This window comes from Leptidea sinapis, chromosome 20, assembly GCF_905404315.1.
Source record: "Leptidea sinapis chromosome 20, ilLepSina1.1, whole genome shotgun sequence".
In the NCBI taxonomy this organism is placed as follows: Eukaryota; Metazoa; Arthropoda; class Insecta; order Lepidoptera; family Pieridae; genus Leptidea; species Leptidea sinapis.
This window is the reverse complement of record NC_066284.1, coordinates 6,176,716-6,202,025: the sequence shown is the minus strand read 5'-3', so window position 1 is coordinate 6,202,025 and position 25,310 is coordinate 6,176,716. Positions and strand designations below refer to the sequence as shown.

The 25,310-nt window shown below is 34.6% G+C and overlaps 2 protein-coding genes and 1 long non-coding RNA gene across 5 annotated transcripts in view; 2 read left to right on the top strand and 1 right to left on the bottom strand.

Annotated features, from left to right (window-relative positions):
• Nucleotides 1-13,210, bottom strand: part of LOC126970104 (intraflagellar transport protein 172 homolog) — a 47,837-nt gene extending 34,627 nt beyond the window's left edge. For all 3 annotated transcript variants that reach the window (XM_050815826.1, XM_050815827.1, XM_050815828.1), the window contains exons 1-7: nucleotides 13,083-13,210; nucleotides 7,986-8,157; nucleotides 6,261-6,453; nucleotides 3,769-3,955; nucleotides 1,997-2,131; nucleotides 1,172-1,359; nucleotides 265-404 (exon numbers count right to left, since the gene is read on the bottom strand). In XM_050815826.1, coding sequence (XP_050671783.1) covers nucleotides 265-404; nucleotides 1,172-1,359; nucleotides 1,997-2,131; nucleotides 3,769-3,955; nucleotides 6,261-6,453; nucleotides 7,986-8,157; nucleotides 13,083-13,121 — 1,054 coding nt within the window. In that variant the 5' untranslated portion in view covers nucleotides 13,122-13,210. The remainder of the gene's footprint in view (nucleotides 1-264; nucleotides 405-1,171; nucleotides 1,360-1,996; nucleotides 2,132-3,768; nucleotides 3,956-6,260; nucleotides 6,454-7,985; nucleotides 8,158-13,082) is intronic.
• Nucleotides 13,211-13,520: 310 nt separating this feature from the next.
• On the top strand, nucleotides 13,521-14,502 carry LOC126970110 (60S ribosomal protein L14). Its single transcript, XM_050815836.1, has 2 exons — nucleotides 13,521-13,687; nucleotides 13,929-14,502. The coding sequence occupies exon 2, from the start codon at nucleotides 13,935-13,937 to the stop codon at nucleotides 14,436-14,438; it is 504 nt and encodes a 167-aa protein (XP_050671793.1). The 5' UTR covers nucleotides 13,521-13,687; nucleotides 13,929-13,934; the 3' UTR covers nucleotides 14,439-14,502.
• A 1,126-nt stretch (nucleotides 14,503-15,628) lies between these two features.
• LOC126970111 (uncharacterized) lies at nucleotides 15,629-23,105 on the top strand. The gene is made up of 13 exons (XR_007730542.1): nucleotides 15,629-16,434; nucleotides 16,750-16,788; nucleotides 17,483-17,545; nucleotides 18,419-18,509; nucleotides 19,387-19,463; nucleotides 19,657-19,736; nucleotides 19,948-20,045; nucleotides 20,820-20,865; nucleotides 21,433-21,480; nucleotides 21,658-21,708; nucleotides 21,916-21,950; nucleotides 22,151-22,204; nucleotides 22,915-23,105. It is a non-coding gene; the product is annotated as an uncharacterized LOC126970111 (long non-coding RNA).
• Nucleotides 23,106-25,310: the final 2,205 nt, after the last annotated feature.

The following is a 25,310-nucleotide window of genomic DNA, read 5'->3' as shown; positions in this document are numbered from 1 at the left end:
ATAGGTCGAACTTGGGGCCATTCGTTCCTAGCATTCGATTTTTTTAAGTCATATCGCTAAGTCTAATGCTATAAAACTTAGCCTGGGTACCGGCGATTACTTACCATCACAGAAGGCCTATACAAAACAGATTGGTTGGTATTTGTGACACAGTGGGCTTGATTCTTTCTAGAGATTGGTAATGAATTTTATACGAATATATATTAGTCTATATGAACGTGCATCTATGAAATATTAGACAGTATCTGTATATCCCTGTGATACCTATAAACTTGACGGTGTATATGTCCGGGGCATGCTTCGTGGTCACGGTGAGCGGTGGAGCGTCTCCTGCAACTCGGGTCAGTATCAGCTGTCTGGCACTCACGTGTTGAACCTCCACTGTATCACGCCACACCCAACGCCTGATGTGACGGGTTAAATTGTAACGTGAATATTCCATTACTTTTGTATTGTAGCTTCACTGTATTTTTTTTCAACCAATTTCCTGATGACTTATTTATATTTAGAACACTCCACCCGGAGTTCAGATGATAAATAATAGGTACGTAACATCTGAGAATCTGGCACATACTTAAGTTACGGGCACAATCTCTGTAACGGATGCTGGTAATTATCGTAAACACGGGAGTTATGTTCGCCACCGTTTCCCGCGTTTATGCCGCCAGCTTTTATAAATTATTAGTAAAAAGAAATTACGGGCTTAATTTATAAACTCAATTAGATGCCACTAGTATAAATTAAACTGTGTCCACATTCAGCAAATAAATTATGACCGTAATACTATAAAAAATGGCAGCACATTTACAATAGAAAGATAAACTTAGTTATAAGCAGTATTTGAAACCGAACAAAAAATTTATGATGAGAGTGGAGGAGATCTCAAGTACCAATAGAAAACACAAATTTTGCTGAAACTCAATGGGATTGAGCAATATAAATTCCTATGTTACTGAAAACCTTACCTTTTATTTTAATTTACTTTCATTTATATCATGTAATAATAACTTTTGGTACCAATAAAGAAATTTGAATTTGAATTTTAGAGTTACCAGTCAACTAGGCACTTCTTGTCAGTAATCGGTTTGCAAATAGATTAGCGTTAGAACTAGACATTAGGTCAAATACCAATCGGTTATCTCGAAGAATATATCGTTTAGCAACAACAAACCTCAGAACGGCTTCCAGCGTGATAACAGCTCCAGTTTGAGATGCTATGGCCAGCTTTGTTCCGTCTCCACTCCAGGCCAACGCCCGCGCCGCGTACAGGTTGTTTATATTTATTGGCACCAGTTCAATGTTACCAGACTCCTTCACTTCACCGACCAGACAACCATCAAATACTCCCAGCGCCACCGTCTAACCATAGAACATTTTTTTTATTCCATTTGCTTGAATTATTTCTAAATCATTCTTTACTGCTGTTATGCATGGGTACAGATCATATTGTCATAATACGCATAATTAATTTTAATTGAAATGCACTATATAGGTCGAATTTAACATTGCTGTTAAACCTATAATATATGCACCAGGATGGCAGTAGGTTCAGGTTCATAGTTTCAATACTAGAGGTAAGGAATACTTACATCAGAAGTCTCCACAATGAGACAGTCTGGGACTAGATTATAATTATATTCGGAATTCTGTACATATATATTATTGCCATTGAAAATTCGTCGACCAAATTGGGGACCTTTTTAGAAAAGGAGAGGTCCGAAGCACCCGCAACCGGCGAGCATGTTTGAAAAGAGTAATGAATGTAGGGAAGCACGTGAGGTTTGTAAGGATAGAAGCAAATGGCATTCTATTGTCTCTGCCTACCCCGACGGGAACAACGCGTGAATGTGTGTACGTATGTATATTATTGCACAAATTATATTTTTTATGGACTTTTCGGAATTTTTCCCTCTCAGACCGCTTTTTAATCGGCGGCGTTGCTTTATAATAAAAATAAATGACTTTTAAAATGGTGATTTTGATGTTATTTTCATACCTGTCCAGACGGACTTGGGGCGATAGCTATAAAGTCTCGTCTATCTGGTGGAAGCGGGACGTCAATGGTGCGCACCAACGCGCCACGCTGTGCCTCGTATACTGAGATCCTGCCATCGCAAGCACCCACCAACAGCTACGAGACAGAATATATAATCATTACACAGAAATAGGTTAGCACCACATTTTAGTACAAACAGTCTTATGTCATATTAAGTCTCGAACATAAACCTTCACAAACGCTGATGTATATCTTTATTTATATAATTCTGTTGACATTGACATGATTTTTTCTGTGTGTGTTCAAGTGGATTCGACGATGGTTTAGATTCACAATTGAACTACCTCCTATATGGCTGGAGCGATTTTGATGATTTTTTAGTGTTTCAGTGAATTTTGATTGGTTTAGATTCTCAATACAGTCTCTATATAATTCTCCTGCGTATGTTAGTACCTCCTCCGAACGTCTGGACCGATTTAAAATTTAGCACGAGTGTACAGGACAACGTCTGTCTGGTCCGCTAGTTACATATATAGAGTAACAAATAGTAAATGATAAATGGTGCTCATTATCTTTTGCAACACCAGAGGAATCATAGACCTATAAAGCAGTAATGCACGGGTAAGGTACATACATGTTCCTTAGGTTTCAGACCCTTTTAATAAGTTTTATTGAGGCAATAATTTGACAGTTTTCGTCTTAAAAAGTTTCCAATGCAGATAAATCATATACGTAAAGTCCCCCGCTCCTTAAAAGTTCTATGAAGTGAAAGTGGCTTTTTCATAAAAAAATACAGTTGATTTTACAGAGAATCACAACCATAAAGGGCGCCGTAACTGGTGAAATTACCGGATATTGGGACTTAAGGTTTGTACACAAAACTGCGATGCGACGCGATGCGAATACGCAACGCAGAAAATTACGACACGAATTGCTGCGATGCGATTTCGTGTGGCAAGGCGTCTCCCAGGGTGACCATTCCTTCGACGACCGTTAACCGTACTAAACGTATTTTGAATTGAAAACTAGGTCGTGACATGGATCGTAAAAAGAAGTGTGCACTTTTATTATTGCTTAGGAGATACAGGAAAAAGAAACAAAGAAGATTTTGGTTTCATACATTTATTACAATAGTAATAAATGGATTCATAATAATGAATCCCGATGGAAACTATATTCTTTAAAAATATAAAGCTTTGGAAATCGACGAAAAAAAATTTTTCGAAAAAATGGAAAATGGCGTCAACAAGTGTGACGCAACATCGCAGGAATGCGCGATGCGAATCAATTCGCAAGTTCTTGCGATGCGTAGAGGGAGCTCGCAGATTTTTGCGATGCGACGTCGCATCGCAGTTTTGTGTACAAGCCCTTAGCACCTTAAGTTGTCCAACGCAATCTGCGGTGCCTCTCACAGTTTTAGGTTTTCGCGAACCCTGATCTGCACCGCATTGTAATGGGTACTTCCCTCGTCACTTATCTAAAGAAAAGATGTAGTAGTCATTTTTTGAGACTCAGATTATTATGTGATTGTTTTATGATAATAAGGGACAAGACAAAAAAATTCTGAGCAGCACTACAATTGCGCTCGTCACCTTGAGACATAAGATGTTAAGGCTCATTTGCCCAGTAATTTCACTACCTACGCCACCCTTCAGACCGAAACACGATAATGTTTACACATTGCTGCTTCACGGTCGAAGTAGGCGTCGTTGTGGTACCCATAATCTAGCCGGTATCCTGTACAAAGGAGCCTCCCACTGGTGTTTACTTACATAGGGTGGTAGCAATGCCAGGGCTGTTGGAGGAAGAGCGTATTTCAGGAGAAGACGGGTGTTGAGGTATATGGTGCCGTCTATATGTCCCGAAGCTAATGCTCCATCTGCACTTCGAGCTAACGACACACAGCAAGCACTGCCCGTCCACAGACTTGAACTTTTGTTGCTTTTGCAATCTAAAAGCCTGTTTAAATATATAAAAATACAGAAATCACCTGGGACCAAACCGAAAGAAGGGGTCACATATAATTAGATCATATCATTAACCCGAGATAATACCTAGTGAGTCGTAAGAATTCTTCAAAAGGCATAAAAGGCATTTATTTTCTCAAAATTGATTCCTTTACCTAGGTAACACTGAAAATTTTTAGATAATGAAAAACGGATTAATGTAGAAAGTTGCCAATACTTTTATTGTTTTTCGAAGTAATCTCCGTTCTTCTCTACACATCGTCGCATTCGATGGAACCACTGAGAAAAGCAGTGGGCCCATTCTTCCTTAGGGAACTCTTCTATGGTATTTTCGTACGCTTTCACCGCATGTTCAGGGCTCTTGTAGCGAATACCTCGCTAATTTTATCTTTAGTTCTTGGGAATAAATAAAAGTCGCAGGGCGCCAGGTCAGGACTGTATGGCGGATGACTCATTATTTCGACACCTGCAATAGTCAAATATTCAACAGTCCGTTTTGCAGAGTGCGCTGAAGCATTGTCGTTGTGAAGGAGGGTCCTGCTTCGAGGGCGCTGCTGTCAAACTTTTTCCAAGACAACTGGCAAACAGCGATTGACATACTAGTCTGCAGTAACCTTTCCGACCAAAGAATGAGGCAATCATCTTTTTTCCTTGATTTCTTCCTTTCTTTACCTTAGTTGACCGATCCTCGAAAGGAAACACCCACTGAGCTGTTAAAGGTACGTCCCTCACGCGGATCATCATTGAGACTGCTTCGTACACGCTTAAACTCTTTAAACCAATTGTACATAGTGGCACGAGATGGGGCTTCAGTAAGAAATGCTAATCGCAGCCTATCATAGCTTTGTCGTAGAGTAAGCCCACGACGAAAGTCATAATAAATCATTGACCGAAAATTTTCTAGCGTTAGGTTCACATTCACGTGTAACAAGAGTTTTAGATGTGTCGCCAATTCACAAAAACAAATGACAAATGAATGCAATATACTACATTAGGTTACCAAAGAGATCTAAAATTGAAATTCAAAAAAGTTTTCATTAGCAATGTTTCTAACTGGCCAGTTCTAAACATTTTCAGTGTTACCCACGTATAATTATTTTTGATGTCATTTCTAATATACTAGATACTACTACTGCTTCGGAAACAAATGGTCCTCTGAAAGAGAAGAAGCGGCGCAAGAAACTCTCCCAGCATTCTTTTTTTGCGCTCTTTTTAATAAAAATATAACATATTGTACTGTCATTGCTATTGCTATAAATTAAACATTTTAAACAGTTTATCAACTTTTTTACAGAATCCCGTACCCAAAGGGTTACTAACTAATGGGAACGGATGAAGATCAAAAGCTTTTGTCTTGTGTTAAAGTGTATTCTTTTTATATTTACCACCACTTCGGAAAAGGTTGAGCTTTAATGAGAAGAAGTGGCAAGAAACTCATTGCCACTTTTTTAAATCTATATTTACAGTTTCAGCATTTTACATTATATTTTATACAATGTATGTGAAGTGATGCATAAAATAACTCAAAAGACTAAAAAAAAATTTCTACTGCATTTATCACGGGGAGTGTTCTGAAGAGCTGTTTAACCTAATTCCTGCCTCCGAATCCCCACCATCTGGATGTGTGGCGGTCCTCCACAGTGCGGTTTTCAAGGAGCTTTCTTCCTCGTACTACTAAGCTGTGGAATGAGCTTCCTTGTGCGGTGTTTCCGGGACGATACGACATGGGTACCTTCAAAAAAAGCGCGTACACCTTCCTTAAATGCCGGCAACGCTCTTGTGATTCCACTGGTGTTGCAAGAAAATGTGGGCGGCGGTGATCACTTAACACCAGGTGACCCGTACGCTCGTTTGTCCTCCTATTCCATAAAAAAAAGAACAATGGTCAAAAAATAGCTCCCGGTGGTCCCAAGATCCTAGAAAATCTTCTGACATTCTTATAAACTTTCAAAATTTTATAGTTTAAATATGAAACCAGAATATCAATATTTTTATGTTATAGTGACATAGCGTCTCCATTAGCGTTGAAAGTTGAACACAATCAATAGTCTTAGATAAATCACACAGAAGAAGAAGGTTCACAGAATATTCTAATCGCATTTTATAATTCCTTCCAGGCCTCAAAAGTATTCTTCAAAGTATTGGTTGTGGAGAGATGTGGTTAGTTAAGAGATGGCTAGTATGGTAACTCTCGAACCGTAATTAAGATCGTAGGATCTTTGATCGACTGTGTTTCAAGGATTACGTAGCTATGTAGTAAATTACTATTAGGATTGATTCGTAATAAGAATAACAACCTTATTTTTCCATCGCTCGTTCCTGTTACAAATCCATGTTCGGAAGGCAGTAAATGCAAAGGCGATCCTGAGAGCGGGAATTTGTTACAAATAACTTTCTTCCCACTCCAATCGGCTCCGACACGGTACACAAATACCATGTTATCACTTTGTGCGACGCCAAGGAGTTCTGAATTATCGCTAAATACAACACCTAAAAAATATAGGATTAAATTAGTTAAATTGATATGGGACCTAGCGTTTCATCTTTTATCAGGGCAACAGTCAATACCAATTTTACCAGTGGGAGGCTTTGCACAGAATGCCGGCTAGATTATGTGTACTGCAACGGTGCCTATTTCTGCCGTGAAGCAGTAATGTGTAAGCATTATTGTATTTCGGTGTGAAGGGCGCGGTAGCTAGTGAAATTACTGGACAAATTAGACTTAACATCTTATGTCTCATGGTGACGAGCGCAGTTGTAGTGCCGCTCAGAATTTATGAGTTTATCAAGAATCCTGAGCGGCACTGCATTGTAATTGGCAGCGCGTATCAGTTACCATCAGCTGAACGAGGACGTTCAGGACGTTGATAAATAAGGGACAAGACGAGCTCCTGCTCGTAAAAAATATACAAAAGACTCATACACAATATACATAGAATCTACTGAATTTCACTGAATTTTTGTTTCAATCGAATTAACATGCTTAACATAAAATTTTACTTTCAACCAAAACTATTTATTTAATCAGTTTATTGTTTTTATGTGATGACCCCCACTTCATATACAAATTTAATTTGCACTAAAATATAAGGTGCGGATTTTGAACTTCCGTCTCTCGGGTGACGTGCCAGTGCTCTTCCAAATAAGCCAACGGAGCCACAGCTCGAGACTTGAACAAACATACAAGATTTACGAACGATTCGGCATGCGGACGGTTATATTATGATATAGGAAAATCGTTCAAAGAAGTTTTCATTAATAGTGTAATCAAGAAGTGAAATACAAACCAGGTGTCATTTGATTTGGCATTAATTAAGTTCGTAAAAATTGCAAAAGTTGAAAAAAATTTACGAGAATAGTGGTTTGGTTTATTGGATACAACTTCAAAACTAATTGACATTGAGAAACGTTATTTTTTTTTTTGCAAAGTCCAAGAACTGTAGGACCAATATTTATAATTTTCCCAGAGATGTGAAAATTCGGCTGGAAACTTGTTTGAATTTATATTTGAATGAATAATGCTCCTGAAAAAAACTATAGCTATTTTTCAATTAGATATACAATAGTTAACTAACATTGTTTAACTATAAATACAGATACATATATTAGTTATCTCATATTTATTACATTATTACTTTCCATGGAGTTATTTAGAAAAGTTTCAAAACAGGTCTCCGTTGAAAAAATAAAATAATGAGGAATTGGGAATTTCTTTTAGAATTTTTAGAAATTAATAAATTAAGTTTGATAGAAAACCTTAATAAGGTTTTGACATATTCATTAGTTTAGAATTATTGCGAGCGGATTTTTTTTTTCAAACATAACCTACAGCAATTCCATAAATCTGTTTAGTGTCATATTTCCGAGACTGCGGAAAGGGTTGACCAAAAAAGACTTGTCGATTAGAGTCTAGACTATAATTCCACCATGTATCATATTAATATCCTATATAATATGTGTTATCCCTACATCTTTATAATCCCACTAACATGCTTTTGTATGAAATTATTAATTAAACACACTTGTCACAACATATGATTTTTTCCCAGCGGCTGGATCCGCTGGTTTTGTGTTGAATTTATCCCGGCGGACACCATCTTTGTCAAACAGAAGAATAAGGCGATCACACGTCACTACAGCCAGCTTTATATTGTTTGGTGACCAGGTTACCGCAGCGATAGGACTGTTGCAATTCTAGAAAGAAACAAAACTTAAATGAAATAAATCGATTACTAAACAATTACCAGTGGGAGGCTCCTTTGCACAGGATGCCGGCTAGATTATGGGTATCACAACGGCATTTCTGCCGTGAAGCAGTAATGTGTAAGCATTACTGTGTTGCGTTTCGAAGGGCGCCGTAGCTTGTGAAATTACTGGGCATATGAGACTTGAAATCTTATGTCTCAATATGACGAGCGCAGTTGTAGTGCTGCTCAGAAATTCTGGGGATATTTCAAGAATTAATTTAAAATACAATAATAATAGCGATTTTAAGACTAGCTTTAGGTAATGTAATATTATAAAAGAAAAAGAGAGAGAAAATATATATTAGGACAAATACACTTGAATAATTATGCTAAAGGTAGGTATATTAAGGTTTTTTTTTAAATAATTTATACTAATTAAGGAATTTATACATACTAGATTTCCATTTACAAACAGATTAACTGTGGATGTCAGGTTCTTCACTATTTTCGAGTAGTAGGGTATTGTATTGAAAACAATATTAATTAAGGCTGGGGAACGAGCCAACGGCCTTGAGAAATCGAGCGGAACTAGGTTCCTTGTCTCGCACAAGATCGCCATAGTTTTAATTCAGAATTTATTACAAACGTAATACAATTTTCTTTACAAAACTATGTTATGTTAAATAGTATTGGTGTACAATTAATAAAATTTCGTACAAGTAGCTTAAATGATAAGCCAAATTATACTGTAAAAGTTTATTTTACTGAATTTCTTTCGCACTTTGTCTTATAAAGAATAGAAATGTAAAGAAAAAAAATGTTTTCTTCTCATATTCTCTAGATATACTTTTTTGTGAAAAAATAAGCTTTACTGAGAACGTCATGAAATGGTTTCAATTTTGCGCTATTTTGGCCGTTTTATATGTATACAAAAAAATTATTTCTAAATTTTGTAGAAGATCAAACATTACAATAACTATTTTGTTTGCCCTGTTGTTGTAATGAAATAATGTCACGGCAGAACTGTCATACTGTGCGTCAAAAATTAATCTCATAAAATTTTTCACCCAGAAATAAAGTTTTAACTTTAAAAATATCACGAATCAAAATAAAAACTGTCCTATCTTTCGAGTTGGATCAAAGTGCACACAGTGTGCAAACTTTGATTTAAAATCGGTTCAGTAGTTTGGGAGTTCATCGCGGATAAACAACGTGACACGAAATTTTAATATATAAAGAAAATAATAACGGTTATAAAATTTTAAATAATAATAAGAGTTATTATTACAATTGGCTATATCAGTACTGATAAGGTTGATCAGATCAAAACCTTGATCAGACTTGTCTCAATAAGTATGTCTTTAATTTCTTTTATAAATTAATCTCAGTTGGATTCGGTAAAATCGCGCTGCAATTGACTTATCAGCCTAGGAATAATGTAGGCTTTTATTTTTTAACCGAACACGTTGGCTGCTCCTGACAAGTGCAACCAGTTTAGAGCAACAGCGCTCGTGGTGAACCAGATGAACAACAAAAACATTTAAGAAAGCCGCGAAAGAAATTTGACATTTATAGACCTAATTCAATATCAATAAGAGTCGAGAGATCTGCATATACGACATGCAGTTACGACATATATAGCTGAAATCTAGGAATGTTTCACCAGTGGGAGGCTCCTTTGCACAGGATGCCGGCTAGATTATGAAGCAGTAATGTGTAAGCATTACTGCTTTTCGGTCTGAAGGGCGCCGTAGCTAGTGAAATTACTGTGCAAATGAGACTTAACATCTTATGTCTCAAGGTGACGAGCGCAATAATTGTAGTGTCGCTCAAATTTTTTGAGTTTTTCAAGAATCCTGAGCGGCACTGCATTGTAATGGGCAGGGCGTATCAATTACCATCAGCTGAACGTCCTGCTCGTCTCGTCCCTTATTATCATAAAATAATAATAAGGGACGAGACTATCATAATAAAAAAGAAAAAAAAAACTAAACAATTTTAACCCATTTAAAGATAGCTAGATACACAAGAAAGCTCAACATTTGGGTGCCACGAGCTCACTGAAAGAAACTTAATGAAATGTGTATTTGCGATTGTTTGTATCACGAGAAATTTTATCAATTGTTATTGATTACATCTCTTAATAATGCTTTACATTTATTAATAATAATTATGTACCTATTGTAAGAATGTTTTCTTAATACATCAAAACTTATTGTTTAGACATTTAAAACACATAGCACAAGCACACAACAATCAAACCTCTCTCACCTCTGAACATATAGGTATACATATTTATACATATATATAACTACACTCGTCAGTCGTTCGAAAGGCTCACTGTGAGCGATGTTATGACGCCACGCGAGCGTTTCATCGTTTCATAATATTTATATAATACTTAGTAGTCACAGATAAATAGATACCTATTACGATACGAACTTGTATTTATTATAATAATATTATCCGGAAAACCGAGCCTTGCTCTTGATTTTTAAGAATGTACAAAACTTGAACGAAAAAAAATATAGACCTCTGGATTTGAACTTCTCTGCTTTCCGGATCACCCAATGTCCCATCTGATCTATTATCGTCTTATTTATAGTGGCGAAATTTACCTTTGTATTCTTATGTTATTGTAGCTGTTCCTCATTAAAACACGGATAAAACTACATTTTTATAATTGAAACCTAGCTAGAGCGATTTATTTGTATTATATTTATTTATCTATATTTATTTGAAAGTTGGTGTCTAAATCCACTTATTATATCAAAGTCCAATTAGCAATATATACAATAATATGTTCGTGTCCGCTTAAAAGAGAAATGCCAAAAAGATACCCTGAAAAGATGTCAATATCTCAAAGACAAAAATTATCAAATTAAAATTACTTCAGGGAACTTAACATTTTAATAATCAGTTTTCCGAATTATTTTATGATAATAAAAGTATTACCTATATTTGAATGTTTGTTTCTCTCATTATCTTGATCAGAAAATAGGGACAAACGGACAAAAGTAAATCTTATAAAGGGTGTCTCAGCGCCGATTTTAAACTTTAAACACGAATTTCTCGGCAACCTGCGGGGTTAGCTGGAGTGAAGTGGTAGCGTTCGATAGGTGATGAGTGCGGATTTTTTAGTCGCCATGGCGCAGTGATCTGGTTCGCACCGCGCGTACGCAGTAGAAGCGTACTTATGCAATGGGTTTTCGTTTAGTGAAGCACGGCGTCAATTTTGATGTCTATGAAATCCGCCGTTTGAGTGATGCCCGGAGTACTCATTTAAAAGTCGTGGGTAGAGAGATTTAGAGCGACAGGATGTTTACTAAATCATTCAATTGGACCACAAAATAGACCTGTGCGATCGATTGAAAACATCGAACGCGTCGCCGCTGCGGTCTCGGAGCATCCAAGACGCTCACTTAGAAAACATGCTGCCTCTTTAAGCCTCTATCGGTCAAGCATTCAAAGAATTTGGCTTTAGATTTAAAATTACATCCGTATAAAATCCAAATTGTGCAAAAAGTAAAGAAGACTACTATAAGCGAAAAATTTTTCTGTCAGAAGATGTTAGAGATTTGTCGGAGGAAAACGGGATGGACATCGTTTATTTTAGTGATGAGTCACATTTTCACCTCGAAGGGTACGGCAATCGTCAAAAGTGCCGTTACTGGTCAACCAGCAATCCAAAACAAAAACATCAAAAAGCATTGCACAGCCCCAAAGTCACTGTATGGTGTGCAATATCGGCGAAGAAAATCATCAGGCCGTTTTTCTTCGAGAATGACCGAGGTGCGACGGTTACAGTGACGAGTGAGCGGTATATTGACATGATTAATAACTTTTTTGTACCTCAGCTGCAAGAAGAGGATATTGACAAGTCTGATGTATGGTTTCAGCAAGATGGAGCCACAGCCCACACTGTTAGGGTCTCCATGGACACACTAAATGCGTTATTTCCGGGAAAAATCACTAACCGCTTTGGAGGCATATTGTGGCCACCCAGATCTCCGCTGACCTTTTTTTTATGGGGTTATCTGAAAGCAAGAGTTTTTGATACCCCCTTACAAATTTGGAGCAGCTGAAGACTAAAATAACTAAGTAAGAGCCATATCAGCGGACATCCTTCGGCGCGTCTCGGCAAATTCGCGTGTCCGATTTGAAGAGTGTATTCGCCGTGATGGAAGACATCTTGACGGCGTAATATTCCGTACATAAAATCCGCACTAATACACTTTAATTTACTACAATAAAAATATTATGAATACAATTTGTTTTTTTATACAAATTTTCAAAGTTTAAAATCGGCGCTGAGACACCCTTTACCAACGCTCTTACTAATAACAAATATATATTATAACAAAGCTCTTTTTTTCATCTAAGCTATATAAAATACCTAACTGCTACTCCACTCATGTCACTGTCCAAAGTGGGTTCTAAATTCAAAATACGTAGCATAAACTGAAAAAGTGTGTACATTGCTGCCTATTGGCCATTAATATTTTAAACAACTGGAGTAAATGCAGAAATGTATAGACATAGCAGTCGAAGCTTATTATGGTGTCATTTGTGGCAATTGTCATATATCGGCTTTGATTTTGTATGACGTGCATTGTCTATCTGTATAGAACGTCATTGATTGGATGCATCAACCCTTAGAGCTCGAACTCATTGCTTGTGTAAGGATGCTTCGTGAACATGATTGTAGTGATTACTGTCACAATTAGTAATTGCACCCAACAAATACAATGCTTCATTAACAATAACCAGATCGACCTGGCACCACAAGCTGCACCCGTTCACGAGTTGACGCATGATGTTTCATTTCGTACGAACCAATAAATTGTATAAACACTCCACTTATGAGAGAGTTTTAATGCGCGCATGCAGCTGATGAAATTAAATAATAGTATTTACTTTTGTCTTACCAACCTGGGAATCTATTATTGTTTTGTTGTACTTTAAGCGCATCTTTACTCTCACTTTGTTCTTATTGTTTAGAAACTAAAAGCAATATAAATTATATATATACAACAAGATTTTCTCTGTGTTGTGTAACAATAAAATAAAAGTTGTATAAATATCGTCGCCAGGCAACGGTGTCAAGCAAAGCTCTAATATAACTAAAAGTACTCTGTGGCTCTAATAAATTATTATTCTGTTTAATAATATATTATCTATGCAGTTAACAAATAAAAAATGATAATGTCAGTGTTACAATGAACACAAATAGCCCCGTTATCATAAAACTTGCCTTTATTTTTAATGTTACGCTGTGAATAAACATTATATAGGGATTGTATTCATCTGGGTTCAAAAATTAATTAGCATTGTATTTAAGCAACTTTGTTATAAGCTTGCTTGTTATAGCTATTTTGTTATAATCATCTTCAATTTATTTAGTTTTATTGTCTGCAATTTAGGGAAAAAATTACTCGGGAATGTGGTATCTCATGCTTGCGGTTTCCAGTTTGGCAAGTGGCAACCCTGTCAATGTCTTTTGGAAATAGTTTCGGTCAGTGTAGAGACGTTGTGAGGTTAGTTTTATTTATCCTTTTGAATCAGTGTTTTATTAAAACCATTTTATGAGTTTTTAGTGTGTATTCTACTTAAAATTTTATGGTTCATGTTAAACTCACTAGCATTCTTCATTTTATAAATTGTAAAATATATTGTGTCGGTCGTGCTGTTTCGGCATATTTTTTAAGAAATTACGTGCCAATCCTTTGCTAGTTATTTAGATCAAAAGAAGAATATTAATTGTCATGTATATTGCAGGACATAATGCCCTTCGCCCGTTACGTAGAGCCGGGGCGTGTTGCCCTGGTAGCAGACGGACCGTTGAAAGGAAAACTTGTTGGTGTGGTTGATGTCATTAACCAAACTCGTGCACTAGTGGATGGACCAGGCAGCGGCGTTCCAAGGCAACAAATCCGCCTAAACCAACTGCATCTTACAAAATTCCGTCTCAAGTATCCATTCACTGCTCCTACACGTGTTGTGAGGAAAGCATGGGAAGATGAGAAACTAAATGAAAAGTGGGAACAAAGCCAATGGGCACAAAAGCTGGCTAATAAAGCGAAACGCGCTACTATGACTGACTATGACAGGTTTAAATTACAATCAGCGCGTGTTAAAAGAAATCGTGCCAGAACTGTTGTATTCAAGAGCATGAAAGACAAAGCAGCAAGATCAGGCGCTTTTGGTAAGAGGAATATCCCTAAAAGCAAACCCAAAACACCACGCACGAAGAAAACACCAGCCGCGAAGAAACCAGCCAAGAAGTAATTCTTGTTTTGTGAAAGTATAAGTGTTAATTGCGAGACATTCAAAATAAAAATTTACCTTCTAATCTGTACAGTGTTACTTATATTTCCTTTATAATTTCAAGTTTTCTTTTGCAAGGTGAGTGTTTCAACTTTTAGTATCATTTTGTTTTTTATATATTTATTGTTGTTTTTGTTTCAGTTTATGGGAAGATGAACAAAACTAATAGAAGATTTATGAGATTACTCTATCCCTTATATTGAGGTTTCCATTCCAATGGTGAACACAACAAGGTACATATTGCTATATATACCAACAATAAGTTAGACCAAGCCATGCAACAGTATCTTGTAGTATTGTTGTAAAGTGTTGTTTTTAAAAGAATTATTGTAGTCACAACTGTGATATCTATTCATAAAGTTCAGTAATATTAATAGCATTTATATCACATGGTATCTAGTAAAGACTCGGTATATACTTCCAGTGGGCGGCTCCTTTGCACAGGATGCTGGCTAGATGATGGGTACCACAATGGTGCCTATTTCTGTTGTGAAGCAGTAATATGTAAACGTTGTGTTTCGGTGTGAAGGGCATCAAAGCTATTTCACTAGCTTTGATGCCCTTGCTTAATGTCCTGCTCGCCTCACCATTTATTTTCATAAAAAAACATAGCTTCGTGTATACCAAGAAGTTATGGATGGATACACCTTTCATTTACAATGATGATTTTAAAATTTAGTCTCGTTCGTATGAAATTTATTGATTTCAACCTATACCACATTCTCTGATTGTTAGCTTATTTTACAAACATACTGTAGTACTTTAGAGAAGATTCACTTATTGATATCTTTTACTTTCAGGTACATTTTGCAATTTATGATACACACTTGTGGACAAGTTTTGTGGTAAGCACCTCATTATTTTTCAAATACATTAAAAATTACCTATAGATATAGGTTGCATATTTTACATGATGACTTAAATTATAGTCTCGTTCGTATGAACTCATGATTTAAATTTTACCACAATAACTGATAATTCAAAATTTTGATTCTGCAAAAGATCTACGTTTTCAGCTATGAGATAACTTTTTGTTTGTTTCAGATCACTTGTTGATACATTGTATTAATAAGTTACAGGTGCAAAGTTTCATAAAGTGAGTATATAAGTATTAATTTAAAATAATTTTGTTTAGTGTAAAGAAAGCTTATTCAAAAATTTATTGCATTGTAATCAGAGAACAGTTTCATTTATTTTGTGTTCATGTACAAATGGACAAAACTAATGAATAGGAGGACAGCGTTGCCGGCCTTTAAGGAAGCTGTATGCGCTTTTTTTGAAGGTACCCATGTCGTATCATCCCGTAAACTCTGCACAAGGAGCTCATTCCACAGCATTGTAGTACATGGAAGAAAGCTCCTTGAAAACCGCACTGTGGAGGACCGGCACACATCCAAATGGTGGGGATGATATCTTAACTTGTGGCGAGTCGTACAATGGTGGAATTTGGAGGCAGGAATCAGGTTAAACAGCTCTTCGGAACACTCCCCGTGATAAATGTGGTAGAAGACACACAATGAAGTGACATCTCAACGCCAAGTGATCCAGACGATCTCACAGCACTGGGTCCCCGACAATTCGAGCTGCTCTGCATTGCATGCGGTCTAAGGGATCGAGCTGATACTGATTTACATAAAAATATGTTTGTTCTTACCCTACCAAAGCCGATGTGTGCACAGCAATATCTGGCATGCTTGACTCTGGTTAGGAACATTAATTAACATTCTGTGTAAGATGTCCAGTCAATTTGGCTGTATATCCAAGGGTTGAATGTAACAGTATTCAACTACATAGATAAATATCTAAGTTTTGAATGAAACAGTTTTGCCTCATACTAATCTATATATATAAAAATGAATTGCTGTTTGTAAGTCTCGCTAAAACTCGAGAACGGCTGGACCGATTTGGCTAATTTAGGTCTTGAATTATTTGTGGAAGTCCAGGGAAGGTGTAAAACGTGAATAAATAGGAAAATGCTGCTAAATTAAATAAAAACAACAAATTTGTATTGATGTGTCCATACATAATTTCTATGAGAGAATTTATTGACGCACAGTTTGACAGTTCTGCTGTGAAACAATTTCATTACGACAGCAGGGTGCATATTTTACGAAGTAATTTTTGATGTTATGATTATAGTATTGACAAATTCATATAAACACATTATACAGAACAACGTCTGTCGGGTCAGCTAGTAATCAATAAATAGTTTTAACAAGATTACTGTTACTGCCTGCCACCATAATATACAATATTTTCTTTTAAATTTCAGGCACACACAATGTATAAGAATATGAGGTCCATACTTCAGGTATTTAACTATTTTATTGTTATATTTTGATCAATTGTATAAATAATATCTATCATTACACTTATATCTGCTACTATAATAATAGTAATTTAGATTCACATACATATTAATTCTACATAATACATAATATTATAATGAAATATACTACTTACATACATAAAATTTCTTATGGAATAGAAGGACCAGCAGTGTGGTAAGTGATTACCCATATCATGCAACACAGAAGAAAAAAAAGACTTTCTATTTTATAGACTAGGTGTAATTATCTGAGTTTTAGATACTTGTATAAGACATAAACAAAATTTTATGAACGATGCGGGATTCTAACCCACGACCTCCGGCGTTCCTTGCCGGTGCTCTAACCATTCGAGTACCGCCTCGTTATAAAATTCTGTGTAAAAGAAAACATAACATAGTGTTTACTTGTGTAAGCTTTAGTTGTAGTTCTTGTTTAGTTTAGGTGTAAATTGTTAGCTGAAGTTTTCATATTCCGTACCCTACCAAAGCCGATGTGTGCTCAGCAAAATCGGGCATGCTTGACTCTGGTTAGGAACATTATGACATTCTGTGTAAGATGTCCAGTCAATATGGCTGTATGTCCAAGGGTTGAATGTAACACAAAACAATATATATTAAGACATTTTGCTTATATAAAATAATAACACATGGTCTCAATTGCCTTTCTGTATTTTAGGTATTGAGTTTTGGAATTGGAGCTATGTTCAAACAACATTCACAAGACTGGTCCAATCAGAAGGTAACTTTTCTATATATTGACTTGTTTAGATTGTTATATTATAATTTATTAGATGTACAACTTATTAAATGAGGCACATAATTTTCCAAAAAAAAAAATTTAATATCTAAAATAAAAAATAAAATAATACTTATTATTAAACAGGAGTAGGTAAACTATGAATATGTATGGTATACATTGGTGTTATTAGTGCATAGATATTACAATTTATGTCCTTAACAATCCTAATGCTTGTTTTTTTAATTTTTGGTATTGTATCATGAAAATGTCAATATAAACAAACACTACTTTTATTTTGGGATGAACAATGATTAGTGATTATTATAACCAAGAAGAGTTAACTTAGCTGTGTATTGCAGCAATGTAGTACTTGTTATCTATCACTAATCAAATCTAAATTGGATCATGATTCTGTATAGTATAGTCTTACAAGCATGTATATATAGAAAATTAAACTTTATGTAATCTTAACACCGATTATACTGTTAAACTTAGAAGACACATACTCAAAGCTTGGTAGTCTACTCTAACATGATACTGGCAAATCTATGGTGTATCTTCCACAGAATCCACAGTAGGAAGAATAGAATAGTTTCTGTATTGCCCATTTATTTAGTAAAACGTATATCCTATACAATACTCGTAATAGTTGTTTATATTGATAAATATCTTATGAATTTTTAAAGTATGTAATTATCTAGTTTAATGTTTTTCTTGTTGCAATATTTTAATTGAATTATGAATGATGAATAAGATATCGCCCCAGTCAGAAGCATGTCTGTTGATCCGATTTTTCTCTCTGATCCACTTGATTCATACATTATTTGTACTTTAGTGATGTGAATAGTAGTTATGATGACAATTTTTTCTCAGGTTGTGTACCTGACCTGCTTAATAAGGAGCCAAGAAGAAGAGAAAAATTATGCTTTCAAAAATTCAATAATATCTCACCTGATATTAAAAGGTAATTTACTATTCTATTCGTTTTTAATTTGCTCCATAGTCCTATAGGACATCTGATGATGCAGCACTGTCAACTGACTTAAACAACAAATCAAGGAAATGAAAAGAATGCATTAGGCACAGCAGGCATTCATCTGACAAAATATATCAAATTTTCCCAGATCTCAAATTCCACAGCCATATTTGATTATCCATGAAGTCTGATGTCCTAATGAATAATCCAATTACACACTATGGAAAGATGGAAAACACCTAAACCAACCTCAAAGGTCCAAATTCTCATAAAAATATGTAATAATAGATATTTAAAGACTACTTATTGTCTTGCTAATTTTACCGTACTACATGAGGTCTGTTGATGAACATAGTTGTGTGATAATATTCAGCAGTAGCATTCACAAACAAGGAAGCCTAGGCAAGAACAACAAAAGAACCTCTACTCATAATTCTCTCCATTTTAAGATGACTGTTTTAATTTTTTTTTATGACAATAAGGGACAAGATAAGCAGGATGTTCAGCTGCCGGATAAGTGATACACCCTGCCTATTACAATGTAGTGCCACTCAGGATTAATCTAGCTGGCATCCTGTGCAAAGGAGCTTCCCGCTGATTGTAGAATTTAAGAAAAAATTGATAATGATTTAGGCTCAGTATTCATGGAGACAAGTACATCCAAATAAAGACCAGATTCAGAGTCCCCCGTCAAACATGACCACAGGCATCCTCGTCTGTCATGTTATATTTAAATATGATGAATAAGATATTGCCCCAGTCAGAATCAGATGTGTTGAGATTGCATATATAGCAATAATTATATTATATTCTAGTACTGTATAGTTACTTAACTTTTTTTTATTTATTCATTTTATTTTAATAGAAACAATGGTATGGCTGAAGTGATGGTGTGAACAAAGAAGCCAGTCAATAGAAGAATATGATCTGACACAATTAAAGGTACCCTGATTTATTTTCCTATGGGCTGTTAGAATAATATTTAAAAAAACAGTTTACATGATGATTAAGATATCGCCCCAGTCAGAAGTGAATATGTTGATCCGATGTTTTCCTGATTCTGTATTGCCAATGTGCAATTTAGCAGTAAATATATTTTAATTTAAGATTAAATTGTTCCTTCTCATTTTATTAGGTTCTTCATAGAGGTGAGGAGGTCCATTCGCTGAGGCAGTAGCAACATATGCAGACCTTTACTCCAATGTTAAAATTGAGGTAAATTTTTATAATCAATATAGTAAAATAAAATTTTAATTAGAATTAGTGTATGGCTATTATTTGTTATATATTTATTAGAACATGATGAATAAGATATCGCCCCAGTCAGAATCTAATGTGTTGATCCGATTTAACCTGATTGCATGAATTCAATATAACAATAATATATTTGATTGCTGTATAGTTATCTTAAATTTTATTTTTATAGAAACAACAGTAAGAAAAAGAGATCCTGAAGAAACTGAAGAATTGGTAATCAAAGAGAAGCCATTTGAAATGAAGAATATGGCATAACACAATTGAAAGGTAGGCACCATTAATTATTTTACTGTGATCTAATGCAGTATTAAAATTTAAAGAAATGTGTGAGTGTTATCTTTACACGCGATTTATGTAAAACTTAATAATGAACATAAACAATATATTAAAATTATATCTATATATTATATAATCACTAACAATATATATCAATATAACCTCATCTCTTGGCAGTGTTTCTTTACCTTGAATAAAAATATTAAGCATGGTAACATGTAAGATTTTATGTAGCTATTTTATAAAGAATGATAATATAATGATGTTATTGATTAAAAAATAAACCCTATTTCATTCATTTTCATTAAACTATATTTTATATATTATTAAATTCTATATAATATATAAATTTACTCACTACCAATTATACCACTTTCACTCATTACATAGAAATAATTATTCTCATGTCAATATAATTTTGTTATTGGATAATAAAGTGTCACACATATCGGAATATTTCTGACATTTTTTTTTAAATTATCACAATAGTAGTAATAAATAAACAAAACACTTCGAGATTTTAAAAAAATATTACTGAATAATTTAAACAAAAACATTAAACTTTAATGGTTAAAAAATTTGCGTTACCCTCAAGTCCAGCCTAAAGAAGTTTTACTTTTAAAATACACTTAACGTGATGATTAAGATATCGCCCCAGTCAGAAGTAATTATGTTGATCCGATTTTTGTCTGATTTTATTCTAAATAAAACAATACTGAAAATATGTTGAGTATATAAAAGCTATATTGTTAATTCTTTTTTCAGGTGACTGGTAACTATTACCTACAATGAAGCCACTCTACTCTCTTGTGTAAGTATGATATATGGTACTTCTAAATACATCCATTTTAGCTTGGTTCTCTCTAATATAAGTAAATACAGTAGAGTTTTGTTTTTGGAAGTTATTTGGATGTAAATATTGAAAGCTTATCTTTCCCATTATTGACGAAAATGACCAGTGCTTTTGTCATGACAATTTTATTTTTAGAATTATTCAAATTCAGTTACATGTAATTTCTTCATTTTGAGCTTTGAAATAGATGTCATATTGGTAAGCTTCGCAAATGATGCAATGCTGTGGACCACCACATAATTCTGACACACTTGTGGTATCTTCCACTTGTATTTCTGTTATTCCACCTGTGCACATTGCTCTGTATCAATGAATCCAATCCAGATAGAATCCAGTTTAGATATAATGTCCAATAAATGTCTGTTAGTATTACATTCAACATGATGAATATCTTAGTTATCCCTGTCTCACAAAGCCATGGGGAGAGTTATGGTATGGTAACATCTGAAAATTATTACATATTATTATTAACACATCATTAAACTTCTTCTTACAAATACTAATTATTTATACCTTTTGTTACAGGATCAGTTATGAGATGAATTTGCAAATACATACATCAGTGTTGCCAAGGTGTGTATAAAAAAGGAATAATCAGATAGTTTTATCTTACTTGCAAATAATATAGTGATGATTTATAATTTGACAAGCATATATCTGGAATACAATGAAGAAATATTATTCTGAATCTCTTAAAAGTATTACACATACAATGAAAGAAAGCATGCCTAACTATATTTATTGTTTCAGGAAAATGACTACGCCCGTTTTGGCATCATAACTAGGACAGCATGATAATAGGTATGCAAAATATTCCTTTTTTACTTATAGTTGTTGCTGCATAAATAAATACATAGTGCACATTACATGATGAATATCTTAGTTATCCCTGTCTTACAAATTCGTGGGGAGAGGTATGGTATGGTAACATCTGAATATTAACATTTTATGTTAAATAAAATATATTTTCATCTTTCAAATTAAACTTATTCAAACCTTTTATTGCAGGATGGGTGGAAAAAGTACATCACTATCCATACAAGGTATGTATTAATAATGTTCTGACATAATTGTCATTGTTAATATTATTTTTATTGGTGCAATATTGTGATGATGTACAATTTGACAAGCATATATCTAGAATATTATGAAGACAAAATTATTCTGAATTTTAAACAGAATCTCTCATAATATCATTACTGACATGTAAAAAAGATCATCTTAATAGTGTCTTGTGTTGCAGGTTGGCAAAAAATCATGAATTGAAATGTTTATCTATCATGGCATCATTTTTCAGGTAAATAAGCTAATTTTTATTACCTCTATTAGGGTCTTGAGATTATTTTCAGTCATAAAAAATGTCTGTTTTAAAATTCAAAACTTATTACTGTAGCAATCATAAATTATTTCATAATATTTGAGCTTAAATAGTAATTGTTAAGTATTGATCGCCATTTAATCGTCAAATATTATTAAATACAATAATAGTATTCAGCAAAAGAGTTATTGATATGTGAAAAAGACCTATTAAACGGAAAACCTGAGAGAACCATATTATAATACAATAATTATGAGCCCTCTAAAATCCGATTGATTCTGGCATTATGTAGGACTCCTGTATCTACTTACCTATAATTGCTGAGGTGTACCAGCAGCGGAATATCACTATCGCATATATTGAAAATAAATCGGAAAAAATATGTAAATGAAGACACACCAGGTTCGTGGCATTAATTCCACAACCAATTCGCAAGGAAAACTTATTACCTTGTGGAATAACTGTGTTCTCGGATTATTCGGTTTCCACTTTCGATCATGTTTCAGCCTTTTTCCGTCTGTTTCCCTTCTAATAGAAAAAAGATAAAAGTATGATGAAATTCTAAGTTATCCCTGTCTCACATAAAACGTGGGGAAAATTCATGGTATGGTAACATCTGAATAATAATGAAAACACAATGTAAATAAGAAATACGAGACCAGATTGTTTTAAAATAATTTGTTTTACAGGTTCCGTGAAAAAAAAAATGTGCAGATTTGGAGACGTCGGAGCCTGCTTTCCAATTAGTATTATGAAAGTTGATTTGGCTTATTTTTGCCAAAGCTAGCCACCACGCACGCGGCGGCGTGGGAGCCTTGAATAACTTCTGTAAGGAGAAATAATTAATGTTTGTTTACCAAATAAAGATCTTTCTCATAAATTTGTTTTTCCTCCTCGGCCACACTTCCCCCAAAACTAATAGGTTCTAGCGTTAAACTTCGATAACCCAACTTACATTGAAGTACGAAGTTACCACTAACATAAAGCAAAGCTGATGTCGTATCTCGTCACCGCGATGCAAAAATGGTTTCCGTTGACTTACGGCTTATAATAGTTATTTATGCAACTGTTGTGTAATAAGGGGTATTAAAAAACGAATGTGGACTTATCACAACGAGGCGGAGCCGAGTGTGATAATAGTATCACATGAGTGTTTTAATACCTAATTATCAAGTTGCATACAAGACTTTATCTACACCCCGAATATGAATCCTCTAAAAGATTCTGAAACAGCTTACTTGCTAACCTTAAAACAGATAGTCCTAGTAGTAACTTAATATCATCCATTACTGATTTTATACAAATAAACTAAGTGTTAATGAAATACTTAATTATTTATTTTAGTAGTAGGTAATTTACATTTTGTATTGTGCAATTATTAAAATTCACTTGAATATTATGTTCTTTTGCAGCGCTTAAAATATCCGGCGGTGTGCTGTTAAAACTTCAATCGCTCATTTTTTCAAGAAAAATGGCGGGGTTTCGAATAACCTAATTATTTTTAACGGCGCGCCACGTTCTGGTAGTGTGGAACGCGCGTAAACGAAAATGTTCTTTTTTTGATATTCATACAGATACCACGCATCGAGCAATAAGAATGTGGCTGTTTGTTGATACTCTTTGCGCATGAAAGGATCGAAAAAAAAAACAAGGACTGTTATGAAATTCAGTACAACATTACAACACTCGTTTGGATGATGTAATGGTTATTACGAAATTGGGTGTTTTAATGTTGGTAATAAGCTAACTGTTTCAGAATCTTTAATAGAGGATTGAAAGCATGGGTGTAGATAAATTCATTTACCTAATGACCCAATTCTAGTGGGTATGTAATCACATTTAAAACATATAATATGTGAATTCCATTCTGTATACATATCTGGAGTAGTTAATTATAAATCTGGGGGTACAAAAAGGTTAGAAAGCGACGTGCAATTGCAGTTTTCACAGTGGTAACAGTCAATTTGAAAACTCAAATTGTATTGTAGGTATACTCGTAAATATTCAGAGATATCTCATTGAGTTTCTTATGTGGTCAGAAGTGCATTTTGAGTTGATTCGTGGACAGTTTTGGCTATGAATTTAAAAATTCTGCTGTTGACTTCAGTAATGAAGCAGAAGTCTTATAGAAGCATTGAAATCTAGTTGGAGGTATTCAACGTCAGAACATTGTTTCAATTTGACACCAGCAACAAACCTTGGTCGACTTACGGCCGTTTTCAATAACCTACCTATCCTTCTACGCTTACTTACATTTCAATAACCTATTGACAGATAGCATTGGATTATCGGCCTTTTTCGATAACCTATCTATCCTTAGTTTAACTTACGGATACATCTATCCATGTAATGTCCAATATAGTTCTAGTACAATGCTATCTGTCAATAGGTTATTGAAATGTAAGTAACCGTAAAAGGATAGATTTGTCGTCCTCTCTAGTAAGTTAACATAAGGATAGATAGGTTATTGAAAACGGCCGTTAGTCAGTCGATCTGCCAAGAATCCATGGACAACAATAGGTATCACCAGCGTAACACAGGATTTCGGCATTTTGTAATGGAATAAACAAAAATTGACCTACAATGAAGCCACTCTACTTGTGTAAATATGATAATATTTATCAATTTTAGCTAGGTTTTCTCTAATATAAGTAAATACAGTAGAGTCTTGCTTATGTTTGCCATTATTTACGAAAATGGAGAAGACGTGCTTTATCATGACAATTTTATTTTTTGAATTATTCAGTGACATGTAACTGAATATGAATAATTCTTCGTTTTAAGCTTTAAAATAGATGTTTAAATAGTAAAAATGTCAGTGATTTATTCCTTAAAAGGACAGTAAATTTGTACGTTAAATGATGCCCTGAGGCACGCCGAAAGATATTGGTCATGGTACAATCTCAGGTCACGAAGATCACCAACTTTAACACACAGGCTTCTATCAGTCAGATAGCTGGCAAACCATTCGAGAATAATTACCCGAAATCCGTATGTATACTTTTAGATTTCGCAGTGGGATGGGCATTCAAACTGTCAAGGCTTTCGATAAGTCTAGAAATACTCCTACACAGGCCCTTCATCT